General features: G+C 39.8%; 1 protein-coding gene across 4 annotated transcripts in view; it reads right to left on the reverse strand.

Annotated features, from left to right (window-relative positions):
- The window catches only part of AOPEP (aminopeptidase O (putative)), a 300,772-nt gene that overhangs the window by 107,997 nt on the left and 174,421 nt on the right, over positions 1 to 18,354 (reverse strand). For all 4 annotated transcript variants that reach the window (XM_065878726.1, XM_065878729.1, XM_065878728.1 and 1 more), the window contains 3 exons: positions 13,264 to 13,366; positions 12,502 to 12,609; positions 2,422 to 2,465 (listed from right to left, as the gene is read on the reverse strand). In XM_065878726.1, the coding sequence (XP_065734798.1) occupies positions 2,422 to 2,465; positions 12,502 to 12,609; positions 13,264 to 13,366 (255 nt within the window). The remainder of the gene's footprint in view (positions 1 to 2,421; positions 2,466 to 12,501; positions 12,610 to 13,263; positions 13,367 to 18,354) is intronic.

The raw sequence follows: 18,354 nt of genomic DNA on the forward strand, positions 1-18,354 counted from the left end.
ATGGTTACTTCTTTTCTTGATCAGAGCAAGTCATTTGTACTTGGGTAGATAATGAAAATTGCTGAGGTAACAGTTACAAACGAGTACTCCCTAGCTTCGTGGGGGAGGAAAAGTACTGAATTAAAACAAACACGTGAATGCGCACACACAAACAACAATAGCTGATGAGCAAAGAGAGAACCCGCAGCTGTTGATACCGCTGGAATATCAGGTGGGCAAGGCATGTTGGATAAGGTGCTGTTCTACCAGGGCAGACAGGCACCCAGGATTTGTTTGAATCTCCTTCTAAGCACTTCTAGCTTTTTCTTTCCTTGGTCTCATCAGCATTTAAACTGAAACCTCACACTGAAGATGTCTAAAACATGACTTCTCATCTCCGCTCTTCCGCTGCAAATACCCTCCCTTCCTTCCCTCGGCCCCATACTGACTCCTGAGACCACACAACTACCAGCTGGATTTCCAGGGCTTCTACACTCAGCATGTAACTAAGTGGCCAAGAGAGAAAGGTCAGGTCACGCTAGACTCCTCTTTTCAGCTTTCACAACCAATCAACCAAGTCTTAACTGTGGCACCTCCGGAATATTCCTGAGATCTGTTCATACTCTCAAAGCCCACTGCCACCATCCCACCCACGGCTCCAGCTCTGGATCTCTTGAGTGAACTACTGTACCGGTCTCTAATTGGTCTCCTGACGTCTAGTTCTCCCCACCCCCATCTATCTTCCACGCTGCCTCCCCCGAGTATCTTTCCAACATGCTGACGGCACTTCCCTACCTAAAACCTTCATAGTAGTACCTCTGGCCTGAAGGCTCGAGGCTAGGACTGCTGAACTGTATCTCCATGCACCCAGGACTCTGAAGCTCACCAGAGAACCTCCTACCCTGAGTCATGGCCTGTGTCATGTACATCTTCGTCTTCAGAAGTTGACCAGGAGCTCCCTGAGGGCTAGGCATAGAATTGATTCCTTTCTGTTACCTAGTGTCCAGCCTAAAGTCTGGTAAGGGAGGTGCTCAGTAGAGAATGCTAAAATTAATCGAAGCAAGAGAACAATGGAAACGCAGTATGACACAGACGTGCCAGCCCCAGGACCCTAACTGGCTGGTCTAAAGTGAAAGACTGTCCTGTTCAGAACAGCTCACGTGCTTCGCAGATGTGCCTGAGGATCAGTTTGCGATGGAGCCAAAGGTTGGAAGCTCCAGGGGTAGGTGTGGGGCCTTTGGAGACCTGGATAAAATTGGTACAACATGCCGCACAGGCAAAAGGGTGAACGGTCTGCTTTAATAGCTGGATTCGATTCTGAGATTAGCTGGCAGGAAAGAAGATGTTTCAGTTTCAAAATATATTCTAGTATACTTGCTGAAATACATTCACTGTAGCCATGAAATCTCCTTAACGCCTCAGGAGAATTTTAAAAAGAAGCTTAAGCCTGCTAGCTAAAAAGTGATCCTAACTGGGCGAGGCATCCTCTCAAGGGTGAAGGTTGGTGGTTGTGGCCACCATTCCACGGAGATGCTGCTCTTAACTTCCACAATCACAACAAAAGTCTCTTTGTGGGTCCACAAAAAATATTCGCAATGATAAAATCCAGGTCCCCCAGAGCCAGAGGGCTTGGGGCCATCCAAATGAACTCCATAACCTTATTAGGAAGAGGATGAAAAGAAAGAAGACCTCCAAAACTAAAAATGCACTTTGTGGCTTCCACGAAAATTGCTGTATTTGTGTCCTGAGAAGTTCTTCTTAAGGAACGCATAGTCGTCATTCAGAAACAGACTTTGGTAACAGCCTAAGGAGGTAATATACAATTTCTATTCATTTTCTTTTTCCTCTTTCTGTATTAGTTCCTAAGGAAACTGCTCCATTCTATTAGAGGACCTGAAAAGTTATTTCAGGGCAAGTACAAAAGAAAAGAAAAATTCTCACAGGTAAACTGTTGTTCTTGACCTTAGGAATAATGGCTACATCTGATATGATTTTTTACATGAAGAAAACCCATATGTTTACTTAAAAAAAAAGAAGGATGGTAAATCTGAAACATTTCAGACATTTCAAAACAAGCCACCCTAACTGTTAGAACTTTTCTGCCCTCCATTCTTTTCCACAGCAGCTGAGGCCACAGAGTGTCCTTGGCTTGCCTCCTCTACCACTTTCAGGACTCCTGACTCTGGGGCTCCCCTGCTGCGCGTGCTGGCTCCCAGAATCCACACTCCCAATATTTCTAGACCTAGTTGATCATCCCAGGACTCCTGCTGTCTGCGGAGGTCCCTCCTCTATTGAGAGAGGAAGATTAAACTTTCTAGGTTGCAACTTGCCCAACAATGGCAGAGTCATTTTTAACATTAAAAATAAAACTGGGCTCCAATAAAGATGTTAAAATAAATAAATAAATAAAACTGGGCCCTTAATTCCTAAATCGGTCCTCACCTTCTTTCTTCTGGGATGCTCTCCAACAGCATTTGAAGGAAATCCTGGAATAAGAAAAAGACAAATCATTAAAGATGTCCATCAGTAAATAACCCTGCCCAGAGTCACGCCAGGGACTGAGCGTTCCCAGCTGCTGACAGCTCACCTGCTAGGGAAGGTAGGCCGATACTGAATTATTAGGCTATATACTCAATTTATTAATTTACCAGGGCTTCAATCCAATCAGTTACAACCACAAACAAATTGAAAAAAGTAACGTTTGTTATTTTGACCTAACCCAACAGTTTATTTCATTTCATGTTTCACTATTTTCAAAAGGCTGGCCAGAGCATAAAGCGCTATCCCTCTCTACTTAACCATGCTCTACTCTTTGTGAGCTCTCCCTGGATATCCTATTACACACTGAATAATCTCAACTCTGGGAGGCTAGTAACCAACAGCTTTTTTGCATTGCTCTATAGACAATAAAGACGAAAATCAAGACAATTAATATCCCAGTGGAGGAACAAAGATGTCACAATTCCAGAAATCATTCACGGGCCCTTGCCTCCATCTGCAGCCTCTTCTGGTGCCACTGTGCAAGTCCTCAACTGTTTGATATTTAAGATGTTTCAAGAATAAATTTTTTTTTTAATCTAAAGGCATGACTTACACACAAACCCATTTTATCCTTTATTATGGAAAATTTCAAACACATTCAAAAGTAGTAAAAAAGCATAATTACCTTCACGTACCCATTATCCCACAGCCAATCTGCCCCATCCACTTACCTACCTCCTGTATTATTTAGAAGTTAATCGCAAACATTACATAATTTCACCAGTCAATGTTTCAGTAAATATCTCTAAAAGATAAGGCATCTTTTAAAACATAACCACAATACCAGAAGACCTAAAAAATATTCACACACGAATGTTCAAAATCACATTTATATTTAATTTGCAACTTGTGTGTTGTGACCAATCTTTTTACCCCATCTAACTCTGGAATCTTGATTTGGTCTCAGCTAGGTTTGTCAGATAAAACATAGGACGCTCAGCTAAATTGGGGGCATATTTACACTAAAAAGTTATTTGTTCTTCTTCTGTTATGGGGGGTGTACATTTTTATTTGCTAAATGGGTAAGTCTACTGTCAACCCTCCCTCATCTGAAGGTTTGAGAAGATACATTTTATTTATCCATACAGAACACGAAACAAACAAGAACAACGTTTAACTTTCTAGAGGCTTGATATTGAGCAATAAATAAGACCTATACATGAAGGTTTTCTTTCAATAAATTGAAAATAACCCTTCAAACTGGTCCTTTAAAGAGGGCACATGTGTAAGCCCAAATGACCAAATATGACACTGCTGAATGAGCACCCCTCCAGACTGAAACGCCCACCCCAATCAAGTCTGCAGATCCAGGGTCAGCACAGGGCTCTGATGAGATCCATTTAACTCAGAGCGTGAGGTGCCAGCAGCAGTGCAGACCGTCGTATTACAAACAGATGGAATTACATAGGAATAGAAATCTGCAAACAATTTGTATGACAAGGGTGTTCTTTTACTATCATGGCATTAAGCACAGCCATCACTACATTGGTGAAGCCAGCCATCACTTCCTATGTGTTTATGGGTGGCTAGGTCCATCTCTTCCAGAGGCAAAAATCTTTCTATTAAGAGCAGTAGTGAAAGATTTATTTCTTGCAACTTCTGTTCTTCTAAGACTCTACTTGCCTATTGTTGCTTCACCCAAAATAAACAATACAAATACAACAAAACTAATATTAAAAACATGTACCAGTCCATGCACCCCAATGTTCATAGCAGCACTATTTACAATAGCCAAGATATGGAAGTGACCTAAGTGACCATGGATGCATAAAGTATTACTCAGCCATAAAAAAGAATAAAATAATGCCATTTGCAGCAACATGGATGGACCTAGAGATGATCATACTAAGTGAAGTAAGTCATACAGAGACAAGTATCATATGATATCACTTACATGTGGAATCTAAAAAAATAATACAAATGAAATTATTTACAAAACAGAAACAGACTCACAGACACAGAAAACAAACTTATGGTTACCAAAGGGGAAGTGGGGGAGGGATAAATTAGGAGTGGGATTATCAGATACATACTACTATGTTACACACTACTATATCTAAAATAGATAAACAACAAGGCTCTACTATATGGTACAGGGAACTATATTCAATATCTTGTAGTAATTTATGATGTTAAAGAATCTGAAAAAGAATATCTGAATCACTTTGCAGTACACACCAGAAACTAATACAACATTGTAAATAAACCATAGTTCAATTAAAAAAAAAGAAAAACATGTATCAGTCAAAATGGAAGGGGACAACCCCAAATAGAATAATGCACCTGCAGTGGGTATATTGGAAAAAATATCAAAGGAAACAAAAGCAATATTTAGAATGCAAAAAAGTATTTTTGACTGAGGTTCTTAGAGTCATTATTTTTATTATTTTAATAATTATTTTGTAAAAAAAAGTTGAATTAGAAATTAATTTTTCATAATCTATTATTAGATTACTTTGCAGATATTTCATTGGCTTAATGACAGAATTCTTGCTTCTTAAAAATCCAAGTACTGTAATTATAATTTCTTATAATTTTACTTCATTATCTCCTTATAGTCCATATCAACTTATCCCACATTTGTCCAGTAATTTATGCCCAATTATGTGGGGGGAAAATTACATTAACTCAATGGCAAGGGGGAGAATTTAATTGCATGAGAAGCAGGAAATCCAGAGTTAACCTTAATTCTGCCCTTTTGCATTTTCCAATTACAATTGGATCTTTCTTTACAAAACTGCAGGGCGCAATGTTTCAGATTTTGTGTGAATACAAGAAAACTGCAGGAAGTCCCAAAGAAGCCCTGCTTCATTTTTTAAGAAAGATAACTGTCCCACTTCTTAGCAGGTGGCCATCTGCCTCTTCCTGTCTCAGAGCTGAGACCTGCAGGACACACAGCAGCTAGCTGAAGGCTGCCAACCAATGCTGAGGATGATGGGTCTAAGGGATCACCCTAGGTCACAAAAAACCAATACCTCAAGCATCTCTAAGACACGATGCCTGTATTTCCACAGGCTATGGGAATGTCTGTCTACAGTGCTAGACATTCTTCTCTGTCCCATGCTACATCCAATCCAAGAAGACACTTGGTCTCATCCAGGCAGTCTTTGTATCATCAGTGGAATCAACTCAACTGGCCCTTTGTATTCCTTTCATAGACATACTCTTAACCACAAAACGCTAGTTTTCCTGGTTCTAGTCATAAATTGGCATATACTCCTGGAGTGGATTCATCATAGAAGCCTTTCCCCATTCTCCACAACAGAATGTTATAAAAAGAAAGATGTCTCTTATGATTATTCCTTCCCTTACCACCTCTTTTCAATTTTCATCTGTCTTCACTCTTCCCTTCAGCATGTTGGCACTTTTATAAAAACAACTTACAAATATCAATTGGACAAGGAGGGTTTTCTTTCAAGGCTGATTCTAGGATCACCGACAGGATCTAAGACACTGACTTGATCTAGGATCACTGACAAAGTCAGCTAGCAACAAATACTAGGGGTCCCAGTTTCTCACCACTAGAGTATGCCTGAAAAAAATTAAAGCCAAAGCCAAAAACAACAACAACAACAATCCTGCCGTTTTGACAGTGGGTCGGGGTGAAATTTTATCTGGATCCCTGACAATTATTACAAGCCCACACTCTGGTCGAAAAACACATTACTTGGGAATTTTTTTTTTCATTTATTATTCTCCTAATAATCTATATACTAATCAGGTCAGTCCCAGACAGCTTATTTTGATTATCACCTAACAACACTAAATAAAGCATTACAATTAAAAAAAAAACTACACCGATTTTGGCACATGATGAACTTGGTAATTAATTTTTAGTCCTGGTGAAAGTATTCAACAAAAAGCAGGTGCATGTAGAGTCTACTGGATAAACTGACACTGGCTTGATAATTACACAGGATTAGGGATTTCTGTCAGACGTTTTATGAGTAATTACTATGGTCATAGGGAAGGGGGAGGTAGGAGAGGCAAAACAAATAATCAAAATATTGAAATAAGGACAGTGTTGGCAGCATAAGAACTGAAAAGGAATGAAATGGTCAGGAATAAGTTATTGTTAAGTTCAAGAGAGCAATTTTAGTTGGGAGGTAGAAAGATGATAATTCTGAAATACTGGGCAGATGGGGTATTCGGAAAGAAAAGGATTCAAAAGTAAATTGGAAGAAGAAGAAACTGAGGAACTTCTGAGTAAAGAAACTGAATCATGGTCTTCCTCATCAATAACTAACTAGCAATATAAACAAAAAGACAATCCATTAAAAAAAGTTAGCAAAAACTTCACCAGCAGCGTCCAAACACGGAAAGAATACAGCTTGTGGCATAAACTTCAAAGAGACAACTAAAGAAGAAACATAAGATTCCAACACAGCCTCCAACCCTCCCTGTGTACCACCCCCTCCCTCATGCTTAGCAGGAGTGGTACTGGTGAATTGCCCAAACCCCACAAATTCTCACAAATACCCACACATTTGGAAAGAAACAGGAATATCTTTATTTTTCCTCTCTTTTTGACTGTGAAGGGACTGAAAAATGTTTGCTCAAGTGAGATGAGCAAAACCTGGGAAATAAACAACTGAGGATGACACTTTCATGAACTGTACAGGATCTAGGGCTCCAAGCTGAATTGGAAGAACAGTATTAATTGAGAGAGTACCTGCAATGGAAAAAAGTGGCACCCAAATTAGGTGAAGAGAATCTTGGCTGGGAACCTTTAACAAAATTTCAAGAGTTAGTGGAGCCAAATTCTTACAACAAAGGCTGTATACAGCTCCAGAGGAGCTCTTCCCCTCCACCTTCTCCATGCATAATATCCAAACTTCAAACCGTAGCTCAGAGGGGAAGAAAAACACTCCTAAGACAAGTTACAAAAGAAATCAAGGATAACGTTCCAATACATATGAGAATAAACAGAAGGTCAGGACAGTGCAACTCATGCTGAGAATGAGCCAGAAAAAAAGTATGGCAACTATGCAAACTAATACAACAAAAACCCACCAAAAGAGAGAGACAGAAACAAGAAGCATAGCGTAAAAGACAAAGAATCCAGTCTTGAAGAAAACATAATCCAAGGCACAGAAGAAAATTCTCCACGAATGCTTTACACTAAAATATAAATTAAAAGAAAATAATAAGAACATAAATTCAGTAAAAGGAAAGCTCAGACAAGATGACAAAACAACTAAATGAGAGGAAGAGATTTCAAAGCAAAGGGAATAAATTAGGAACCAAAATAATACCACTATACAAGCATTAATAAAACAGAAACAGCAAGGAAAAGAACAGCTGTTAAAAAAAATTATAATTTTATAATAATAACATTAATAATAAAAAATAATATTGCTTGAGATAAACATATACTATAAAGAACAAAAAGACAAAAGCGACTAGAAAATAACAAGTACGAAGGACAAAGATCACATAACATACAGATAACCAGTAACCTTGATATTCAGAATCCTGCAAGGGAAAAAAAAAAAATGAATGTGTTCAAACATACAATTAAGACAATTTTACTGAAAGTAGGGAGAATAGCTTCTGAGTCTAAAAATGCACAGTGTTTTCCAGGAAAAAAAACTGATGCAGACTCATGGACACCAAGCCACTTTTGATTAAATTACTAAACATCAATGGTAAAGAATTCTTCTGTCATCTGAGTGGTATAAAGAGGAAAAAATAGACTGACTTCAAAAGTTTCAACAGCAGTATTTAATGCCAGAAGGCAGTTGAGCAATAGCCACAAAGTTCCGAGGAAATGAAAGCATGACCCAAGAATATTATACGCAGACAGTTTGTAATTCAAATATAAAGGCAACAGGCAAACATTCTCAAGCAACTTGAACATCAATTTGCTAACAAAATTTAGCCAAAGAAGAGTTGAATCAAAATAAAGCATTCATGAATACAGAAGCGTGGTAAAATGACTGTTAGTGAATACCGAAATCCTTTACATACAGAGCTAGGACTATGCAATGTGAAAATTATATTGTAGTAACAGCACACACTATAAATGATATAAACCTCTTAACTATGGAAAGATATTAATTAAGAACAATCTAGAATTGGGGGAAAAGTAGTTGAAGTACATAACTACTGGTTTCCTCATCTTTTACATAAGAGAAAAAACTGATGCTTTCTAAAAATAAGATATATATCTAAAGAGAAAAAAACTAACAATTTCAATCTCTTAAAGATTTTCTATAATTGAAGAATCTTTTAGGAAATGATCTCTCTTATATTTATCTGAAGTTCAAGAAAGTCTTTTATATTCACCTTAGTTTCTTTTTCATGTGTTAAATCCAAGTAAAATAAAATTTAAAACATTTCATTAAAAAGCACATATAATATAATCATATTTTTAGAAAATTATTTCTAAATATGTCTTTGTATCTATACATGTGTGTACAATCAAACACACATACATATGTACTATATACCCATATACACATAGATACGTGTATACATATCATATATAATACATAGAAAGAGAGAAAGAAACGGACTGCAATTTCTTAGAATGATGTTCACCTAATGTTAATTATAGGTAATTATGGATGGTGAGATTTTGAATGATATTTTATATCCTTCTTTGTACTTTTCTGTACTGCTTATTACATTTTTTTATAATGAGTATGTGTCAGTCGAAAAAGCAATAATTTCCAAACTTACTATGGGACTGGCAGAAGGACGACTGGATATTCACATGCAAAAGAATGAAGCTGAACCATCTACCTCACACTATATACAAAAATTAACTCAAAATGAGTAAGAGACCTAAATATAAAAGCGAAAATACAAAGCCCTTAGAACAAAACATAGGAGTAACTTTTAATTAGCCAAGAAGATATTTGCAAATCATATATCTGATAAGGGACTTGAATCTAGAATATATAAATTACTCTTATAACTCAATAAAAGACAACCCAAATAAAAAATCAGCAAAGGATCTCAATAGACGTTTCTCCAAAAAATATATACAAATGTCCAATAAGTCCATGAAAAAATCCTCAGCATAGTTACCAGAAAAATGCAAATTAAAACCACAATGAGGGCTTCCCTGGTGGCGCAGTGGTTGAGAGTCCACCTGCCGATGCAGGGGACACGGGTTCATGCCCCAGTCCAGGAAGATCCCACATGCCACGGAGCGGCTGGGCCCGTGAGCCATGGCCGCTGAGCCTGTGCGTCCGGAGCCTGTGCTCCGCAACGGGAGAGGCCACAACAGTGAGAGGCCCACGTACCGCAAAAAAAAAAAAAAAAAAAAAAAAAAAACCCACAGTGAGGTACCACTCACACTCACTATGATGGCTATTATCAAAAAACCCAAAACAACAAGTGTTGGTGAGGATGTGGAGAAACTGGAACCCTTGTGCACTGCTGGTGAGAATGTAAAATGGTGCAGCCCTTGTGGAAAACAATATGGCAGTTGCTCAAAAAATTGAATACCACATAATCTAGCAATTCCACTTCTAGGTATATATTCAAAAGAATTGAAAGCAGGGACTCAAACAGATGTTTGTACACTAATGTTCACAGCAACATTACTCACAAGGGCCAAGAGGTGTAAATAACGCAAGTGCTCATTAATGGATGAATCGATAAACCAAATGTGGAATATGCATACAAAGAAATATTGATAGGAAGGAAGGAAGGGAATTCCCTGGTGGTCCAGTGGTTAGGACTCTGCACTTTCAGTGCTGAGGGTTCAATCCCTGGTCGGGGAACTAAGATCCCACAAGCTGTGTGGTGCAGCCAAAATAAATAAATAAAAATAAAAAGGAAGGAAATTCTGATACATGCTATAACATGGATGAACCTTGAAGACATTTTGCTAAGTGAAACAAGCCAGATACAAAAGGACAAATATTGTATTGTTCCATTCGCGTGAGGTACCTAGAGGAGTCAAACTCAGAGACAGAAAATAGAATGGTGGTTGCCAGGGGCTGAAGGGAGGAAAGGGTGTGGAGTCATTGTTTAATGGATACAAGTTTCATCTGGGGAAGATTGAAATGTTCTGGAGATGCATGGTGGTGACAGTTGCACAACGATGTCAGTGTATTGATACTTAATGCACTAACTATGCACTTAAAAATGGTTAAAACGGTAAATTTTCTTATGTGTATTTCATCACAGTGTAAAAGGTTAAAAGGTAAAATTAAAAAAGAGAAATGAGGTACTGATACATGCTACAACAGGAACCTTGAAGACATTATGCGAAGTGAAAGAAGCCAGTCCCAAAAGGCCGCGTATCATATGACTCCATTTATACGGAATGTCCAGAACAGGCAAATCCATAGAAAGTAGGTTAGTGGTTGCCTACGGCTGGTGGAAGGTGGAAATGGAGCAGCGACTGCTAATGGGTGTGGGGTTTCTTTGGGGGGTGATGAAAATGTTCTGGACTTAGAGAGCAGTCACGGTTGCCCAACGTTGTGAATACACTAAAAACCACTGACTTGTACACTTTAAAAGGGTGAAATTTATGGTGCGTGAATTATATGTCAATAAAGCTGTTATGAAAAAACAATAAAGCTATAATTCAGAAGAGTTTAACAAAAGTAAAACTGAACAATTTGGTGGAGGGAGCACTAAGTGTTCCATGGGAAGCGGGTAGCAGAGCCTCAGAAGTCACAGTAAACCCAACACTCCTTCAGTGCGGCAGTTTCTTGGTGAGAAGTGGTTTGGGCTATTCAGTCAACTGATCATATAAGACTCCTGAGCCAGTTTTCAAGCTGCCTTTCCAAATACAGGTTTAGGAATACTGCTCCTCCCCTCAACCAAAGAATAAGAAGAGGGTAGAGACACGGAACAGGTATCTAGTTTTGTTACACTCACGCTATTCCTTGCACATATGTTCAGATTATACACGTACATCCTTTACATCTAACATTGTGCACAGTCTGACTTCAAAACTGTATATGAGCACAACTGTCAAAAATCAAAAATACACATTAGTCCAATCTGCGCTGGAACTGCATCCTTTATTCTCTATCAGCTATGAGCACTGTTTTCAGAGCCTCTCCCTCTTTGTTAACTTTCTTGTTATGTGCAGCTTGGCCTCACGCCCGTATAAACTGACAGAGTCTCTCTCCGACAGTTTTGTGGCCAGACTGTCTGAATATTTCAGTGTATCTTGTCTTTAATCTATTTGTTTATCAAATATATATGGTGTATGTACTGTGTGCGAATCATATACTAAGTACCGGTGAAATAAAGTACTAGTACTTCGTACTGGTGTGGCCTTGTTGAGCTTATACACAGAATGGAGGAGAGAGAAAAGAAACAAATGGACCCGTAAAGGAAAATATAATTGCGAAGAACGGTGATGGCAGGGAAGGCAATGAAAAAGGCAAAGGTTAGAGAAGAACTGGGTGAATGTATATCTGCTCAGCTGGAGTGACTCTGAGATTGTGGCACTGACACTGAGACAAAGGACAAGCAGCCAACCTTGCAAAGCTCATTCCAGGTGGAGGGGAGATCAGGATTGTTTCGTTTTTGTTTTCCAGGTCACTTAAGGTGCAACTACCCACATCACTGTGCACAGGACAGCTTTGGGTTACAGTCTGTCCTAAACTACGGGGAGATCACCCTCCCGGAAACAACACTTCCCTGTGTCCACTTCATTAACTTCCTATCTTTCCTATTGTATTAAAACAAAAATCTTTTCCCTGCTTTTTTTTTCTTCTTTTGCGGTGCGCGGGCCTCTCACTGTTGTGGCCTCTCCCGTTGCGGAGCACAGGCTCCGGACGCGCAGGCTCAGCGGCCATGACTCATGGGCCCAGCCGCTCCGCGGCATGTGGGATCTTCCCGGACCGGGGCACGAACCCGTGTCCCCTGCATCGGCAGGCGGACTCTCAACCACTGCGCCACCAGGGAAGCCCTCCCTATTTTTTAACATTCACATCATCTAGTCGCCGCAAGCTACACCTCCTCCAATTGTATATCATGGACTCACAAGGACTTATAAATTACCTGGGAGAGAATCAGCTGCCCATGAAATGTGTGCACAAACTTTCTTAAAAATGAAAAATAGGTGTCATCTCCAAGTCTTCTGGCAAGGAACCGGAGAAGGAAATAGCCCTAAAAGAAAGGAAGAAGAAAAAAAAAGATACTTATCATGTGTTCATCAGAAAAATGCTTACAAAGTCAACTCTAACCTACTCACCAGCACCTTATGCTCATCTAGAAAGTTTGGCCTGACCTGTCCCAGGTAGCCCTTTATATTCTTACCAGTAAGGTCGAGTCTGGTACTTAAGGATCAACTGCTCTGCTTTCAACTGATCTACTAATGGTATCACCATCTTGTTTATCCTTGGCTTACATGAAGCCTGGAGGTCCATCATGGACCAAAAGGGAAGAGAGGCCCAGCTCCTCTCTCCCTCAGCTATCAGGAAAGGCCTTTACAACGTAGAATACTTTTAAAAATCACTCCTATCTTCTAGGTGGAACCTGACAGCAATTTTAAGATTCTGCTCTTCAAAGCTGACATGAGGCAGGGAGAAGGGAGGTACAGGGAAGGGAACAGTTCGGCTTCCTTTGATTCATGCCTCATTATCTGGGTATGAAATGCTTTAACTATTGGACAATCAGAATCTGCTCAGTCAAGTGTCATTACAATGTTGATGATTTTTTTTTGCTTTGCCCCAACCACGTTACTAACCTTCACTGTTTATATGTAAGATCTAAAAAGTGCTGCGCCATAATAACTGGCTTCTGCCACTCAGATGTGCTTACCTTTAAATAATGAACCTGCATGAAGACCTTATCCGGATTGAGCCCGTGTTTGATGACAGAAGATCCTGAGTCACTCACGTGGCCAGTTTTCTCTTTATTGGGTCTAAAATGATGCAGTAAAATTTCCTTTAAGTATAGCATATTCTTAACTAATTAGACCATAAAATCGCCTTATTTCTTATTTTCAGAGTTGCCCAACAGCGTCTTAATTCTATTCAATAGTACCAGGTATAATTTAAAACGGTTTACGTTATAAATGCATATACTGAACAGGGAGGGATTTATATCTGGGTTGGCAACCTGAGGTTGGCTACTGGCAGTATTCTACATCATCTTATCCAAGATTAAATCTTGCCAGACCCTCAAGGAATCTCAGCTCCAACATGAATTATTTAAGAAACTATACACTTTTCTTTTGGTGGGAATGTTGGACTGGGAAATGCAATGGAAAATGTAGCTTTACTTGGAAGAGTAAAGAACTTATATCTTTTCCAAAAAATTCTGAAAGCCCCAATGTTATCTACTTCTCTTGACTTGCATTTAGTAATTAAGGCTCCTTTAAGAAATATTCATACTCTAAAGCCATTTTAGAGCCACAGAAACAAAACAAGAAAAGTCACAGAGGCCTATGTTTTTAGAACAGGTAGAGACATTAGTAATCACATACTTCAACCTCCTCATCTCACAAATGAGGGAAACAGGCACACAGAAATTCTGTATCCAAGGTCTCACAGCTTGTTTTGATTCATGGCGACATTAAGGATTGAAACCAATGATGTCTCCTTATTATCTATCAATGGTTTCCATTATGCTCTATGGTTTTAAATATTTTTAAAAATTCCCTTAATAAAATATAATTGTGTTACAGTGACAATTCAACAACTAACTAAATTCAAAGTAAGTGACAAGGTATTTACAGCTTTTAGCTGTTCGAAAACCAGTCACTTATTGGACAGACATTGAAGAGCATGTGCTGGGGTGAGGGGAAGGCAAGGGCTGACAGAAGAGCTGGCACATCAGAAAGGCAAGGGGTTATTTTTATTTATATATATATATTTAAAGATTTTTTTGATGTGGACCATTTTTAAAGTCTTTATTGAATTCGTTACAATATTGCTTCTGTTTTATGTTTTGGTTTTTTGGCCGCTTGGCATGTGGGGATCTTAGCTCCCCAACCAGGGATCGAACCCATACCCGCTACACTGGAAGATGAAGTCTTAACCACTGGACCACCAGGGAAGTCCACATTTTTATTTAGATATTTATTTTTTGTTGCTGCTGTTTTTAAACTTACTTGAGGTATAGTTGATTTACAATGTTGTGTTAATTTCTGCTGTACAGAAAGTGATTCAGTTATACACATATATACATTCTTTTTCATATTCTTTTCCACTATGGTTTATTACAGTATATTGAATATAGCCCCCAATGCTATACAGTAGGACCTTGTTGTTTATCCATTCTATATATAATAGTTTGCATCTGCTAACCCCAAACTCCCAATCCATTTGTTCCCCACCCCCCTCCCCCTTGGCAACCACAAGTCTGTTCTCTACGTCTGTGAGTCTGTTTCTGTTTCGTAGACAAGTTCACTTGTGTCATACTTTAGATTCTCCATATAAGTGATATCATATGGTATTTGTCTTTCTTTCTGACTTACTTCACTTAGTATGGTAATCTCTAGATCCATCCATGCTGCTGGAAATGGCATTATTTCATTCTTCTTTATGGCTGAGTAGTATTTCATTGTATATATAGCGAGGGGTTATTTTTAAAAGGTAGTTAGTGTTACAAAGTACACAGCATTTGGAATCAGAGAGACCCAGTATTGACTCTCAATCCTACTCTTTACTACCTGTTACTTAGTAGCAGTTTACTTAAATTCTCTAATCCTCAATTTACTCACTTGCAAAAATGGGGATAACCTTACCTCTCTCCCCAGGTCACCCGGGGAATAACTGAATTAATATATGCAAAGCCCTTAGCGAGGGCTGGGGATACAGAAATGACTCAATAAACTTAATAAAATTTTCTAAAGTTAGCAGTAAATATTGCTAAATTCAAGGTTGGTCATCTGATGTTAGAGGCAACAGATTTCAATGGTTCATCCCCTTAATCCTATATGCCCGCAGACACAAACATGGAAGGGCGCTGGACCTGAACGGCAGTGCCTGAGGATGACCCAGCTTGCCAAATCAGTCCCTTTGCAGTGTGCTGTAGCTGCCAAGCAAAGAACCCCTGATTAAGTCCCTGCTGAATATTCTAGTACGTTATCTCAGCAGACACAGGCTCAGAACCAGCAGATACCTAAAGGAGAGACGATGACGACCAGCCACTAGAGCTAACTGCATAGTTTGAATTTTTCTAGTTGATCCCTGACTTACAGACGTGACCATACTTGCAGAAATAGTCCCTTTCATCTTGATTTAAGACTCCATTGAAAAGCATTAGCTTTATTCCTGCTCTCAAGTTTGTCCTGGAATTGACTGTTTTTATAAAGAAAGCCATGCTGGTTTTGATAGGAAAGCCTGCCAGACACCTTGGGGGGAGGAGGACTTCTCAGTGTCAACCTGAATTCAAACCAGTTTTCCCAGCCCCAAGACAGACAGAGTTGCTGTGAGTTTCTTTTGCCCTTGAGCTCTGAATGGAGACTGTTAGAAGGGGAGGAACACAGAAGACCAACCTAAATCTCTGCTCCGAAGGCTGGCTTCCAGGCTCAAGTTTCAGATGACGACTTTAGTTGGTGCATTTTTCCTCTGACTAAAAATGTCCTTCCAGAAAGTATCTCTCTCTTACTCTCCTCTTCCACCCTCTCCAAGTGTTCAAGAAAATTCTTTTACGCTGACAGCATCCAAGGCAAATGTACAAGTCCCCAAGAGATTCCTTTTAAAGTAGACATGGTACGGGAGAGGGCAGTGCCCAGGCGAGCTTCGTGAGAAATCAAAGGGGGCGGTTTTTATGAGGAAAAGATACTCCACAAGTGGAAAAAGGGTGACTTCCATTTCGGTGCTATTCTGGTTCTCATGATACCACTTACTCCATGTCTGTGCAGGGAGACAAAGTGCAGAGAGAAAGCAGGAAACAAATGAACTACCACTACCTATGATAATAGATGACTCTCACAGGTGAATGAAAGAAGTCACACCCAAAAAGACTACATACAAATGTATGACTCCAGTTAAATGAAGCCAAAGAACACGCAAGACAGATCTAGGAGGATACAGATCAGAATAATGGTCATCTTTGGGAAAGAGTTTTAACAGAGCGCGGAAAAAAGAGGAAAGTTTCTGGGATGGTGGGATTAACTCTATGTTAATCTGAGTGGTGCTTTCGTGAGGATAAATAGTAGAAATCTATTGAAATATCTGTGCACTATAGTGTATATATATTTCCATTAAAAAGTTAAGGAAAAATAGATGCACATGAAACAGTACACATTTTGTGAGGATAAAATGGAATCAGTCTAGAAAAGGGGCTTTGCTGTTCATGTGCCATGAACACATGACTAGGGTTAGCTGAGCTCTCTACACCTGAGGACCAATTAAATAAAAAACTTTTTAAGGACATTGTAAGAGGCAGGTAGAACTGTGGCAAATACAATTGGCTCAGTCTACTCCCATTCTCATCCACCTTCTTTCTTGCCACTTGTACAATTAAGTCTAAAAAGGTAAACACTCACTTTCCAGGTGTCCTTGAAGCTACAGAGAGTCAGAAGACATAGTCCAGGCCAATGAGACAAAAACAGATGTCTGCTGTAGTTGGGAGTAGGGTTCTGGGAAAGCTTTTGCTTTCTTTACAAAAGGGGAAATATGACTAGTACTATTCCTCTTTCCCCCAAACATGGTGGATGGAGCTGCAGCAGCCACTTTGCAATCATGAGGCAGCAAATCAACATGCTATGGAGACCCGGATGGAATGAAAGAAGGTAAACAGTCTTTGATAGTCTTTGATTCAGTCTTTGATTCAGCTGCTGGCCAGCCCAAGACTGCCTGCCTTCACACTCACTGTATGAGAAAAGTAACCCCTATTTGTTTAAGTCAACGTTGCTTTACTATTCTAATAGTTGAAGCCAGATTCATTCCTAATGGATGGAGAATTGAACCAATACTAATAGCTACCATTCCTGTTATCTCCCTGTGCCAGGTACTCTGCCAAGCTTTTTATGTATCATGTCCTTGTACCTTCACAAGAACCTGTGGGGCAGGTACTGTGATGATGCCCATTTAAAAGTGGAGGAAAGTGAGGCCTGGAGACGACCACAAAGCTAGTTAGTGGCAGAAATGAGGCTAGAACCCGGGTCCGTGGAACACCAAGGTCCTTGCTGCATTCTGGGGCTTCCCCAAGATCCAGGCCCCCCATCTCGGTTTTGCCAAAAACTAAGTGGAGAACCTCAGACAACATGTTTACTCTCCCTTACGCTCAACTTCCTCACCTGTAAGGAGTGTGATGAGGCTCAGATAACATAAAAGCACTTTGTAACGTAAAAGTGTTAAGTATCTCTTCAACATTTTACACCAGTGTTTATTTCCTTGGCTGGAATACGTGGAATGTGAGAGATCAAGTTACCAAGGTCGTTTGGGCTTAAATGCCCTTGGTTTCTGTTGTACCTGGCACCAAATGTAACAACCGAGATTAGCGTGACCTTTCCCCGCCCACCTCCTTCCTTTTCCACTGCACTCACAGAAGCAATATGGACATTTAAAAAGCTGTCAGATGGCAGTGATATTTGATCCACATGATTTGATTTGGAATCAAACCTCCTGAAGAAAGAACCGATCCTGCAGGGCTATCGCCAAGGGTGGGATCTGAGAAAACGCCTCTGAAAGGTGCTCAGGCATGTCAGCCTAGGTCTGAACACCTACTGCTCTGCCACAGCCCAGACGGGCCGTCTGCCAGCATTCCCTGTCTTGTACTCCTTGGCAGTAAAAGTGAGAGCCACGAGATAGCTTCATCTATAAACTTGCCACTGCAGTGCTTGAGCCAGGGACGAAGCATCCCAGAAATGAGACAGAAAGGGATTAATGAGCATTCTTACATCCCTGCTCTATCAGTGGCAGCTGCCCTGCAAGGTTTCAGGGTCCGGGAGCAGGG

This window comes from Phocoena phocoena, chromosome 6 (assembly GCF_963924675.1).
Source record: "Phocoena phocoena chromosome 6, mPhoPho1.1, whole genome shotgun sequence".
Classification (NCBI taxonomy): domain Eukaryota; kingdom Metazoa; phylum Chordata; class Mammalia; order Artiodactyla; family Phocoenidae; genus Phocoena; species Phocoena phocoena.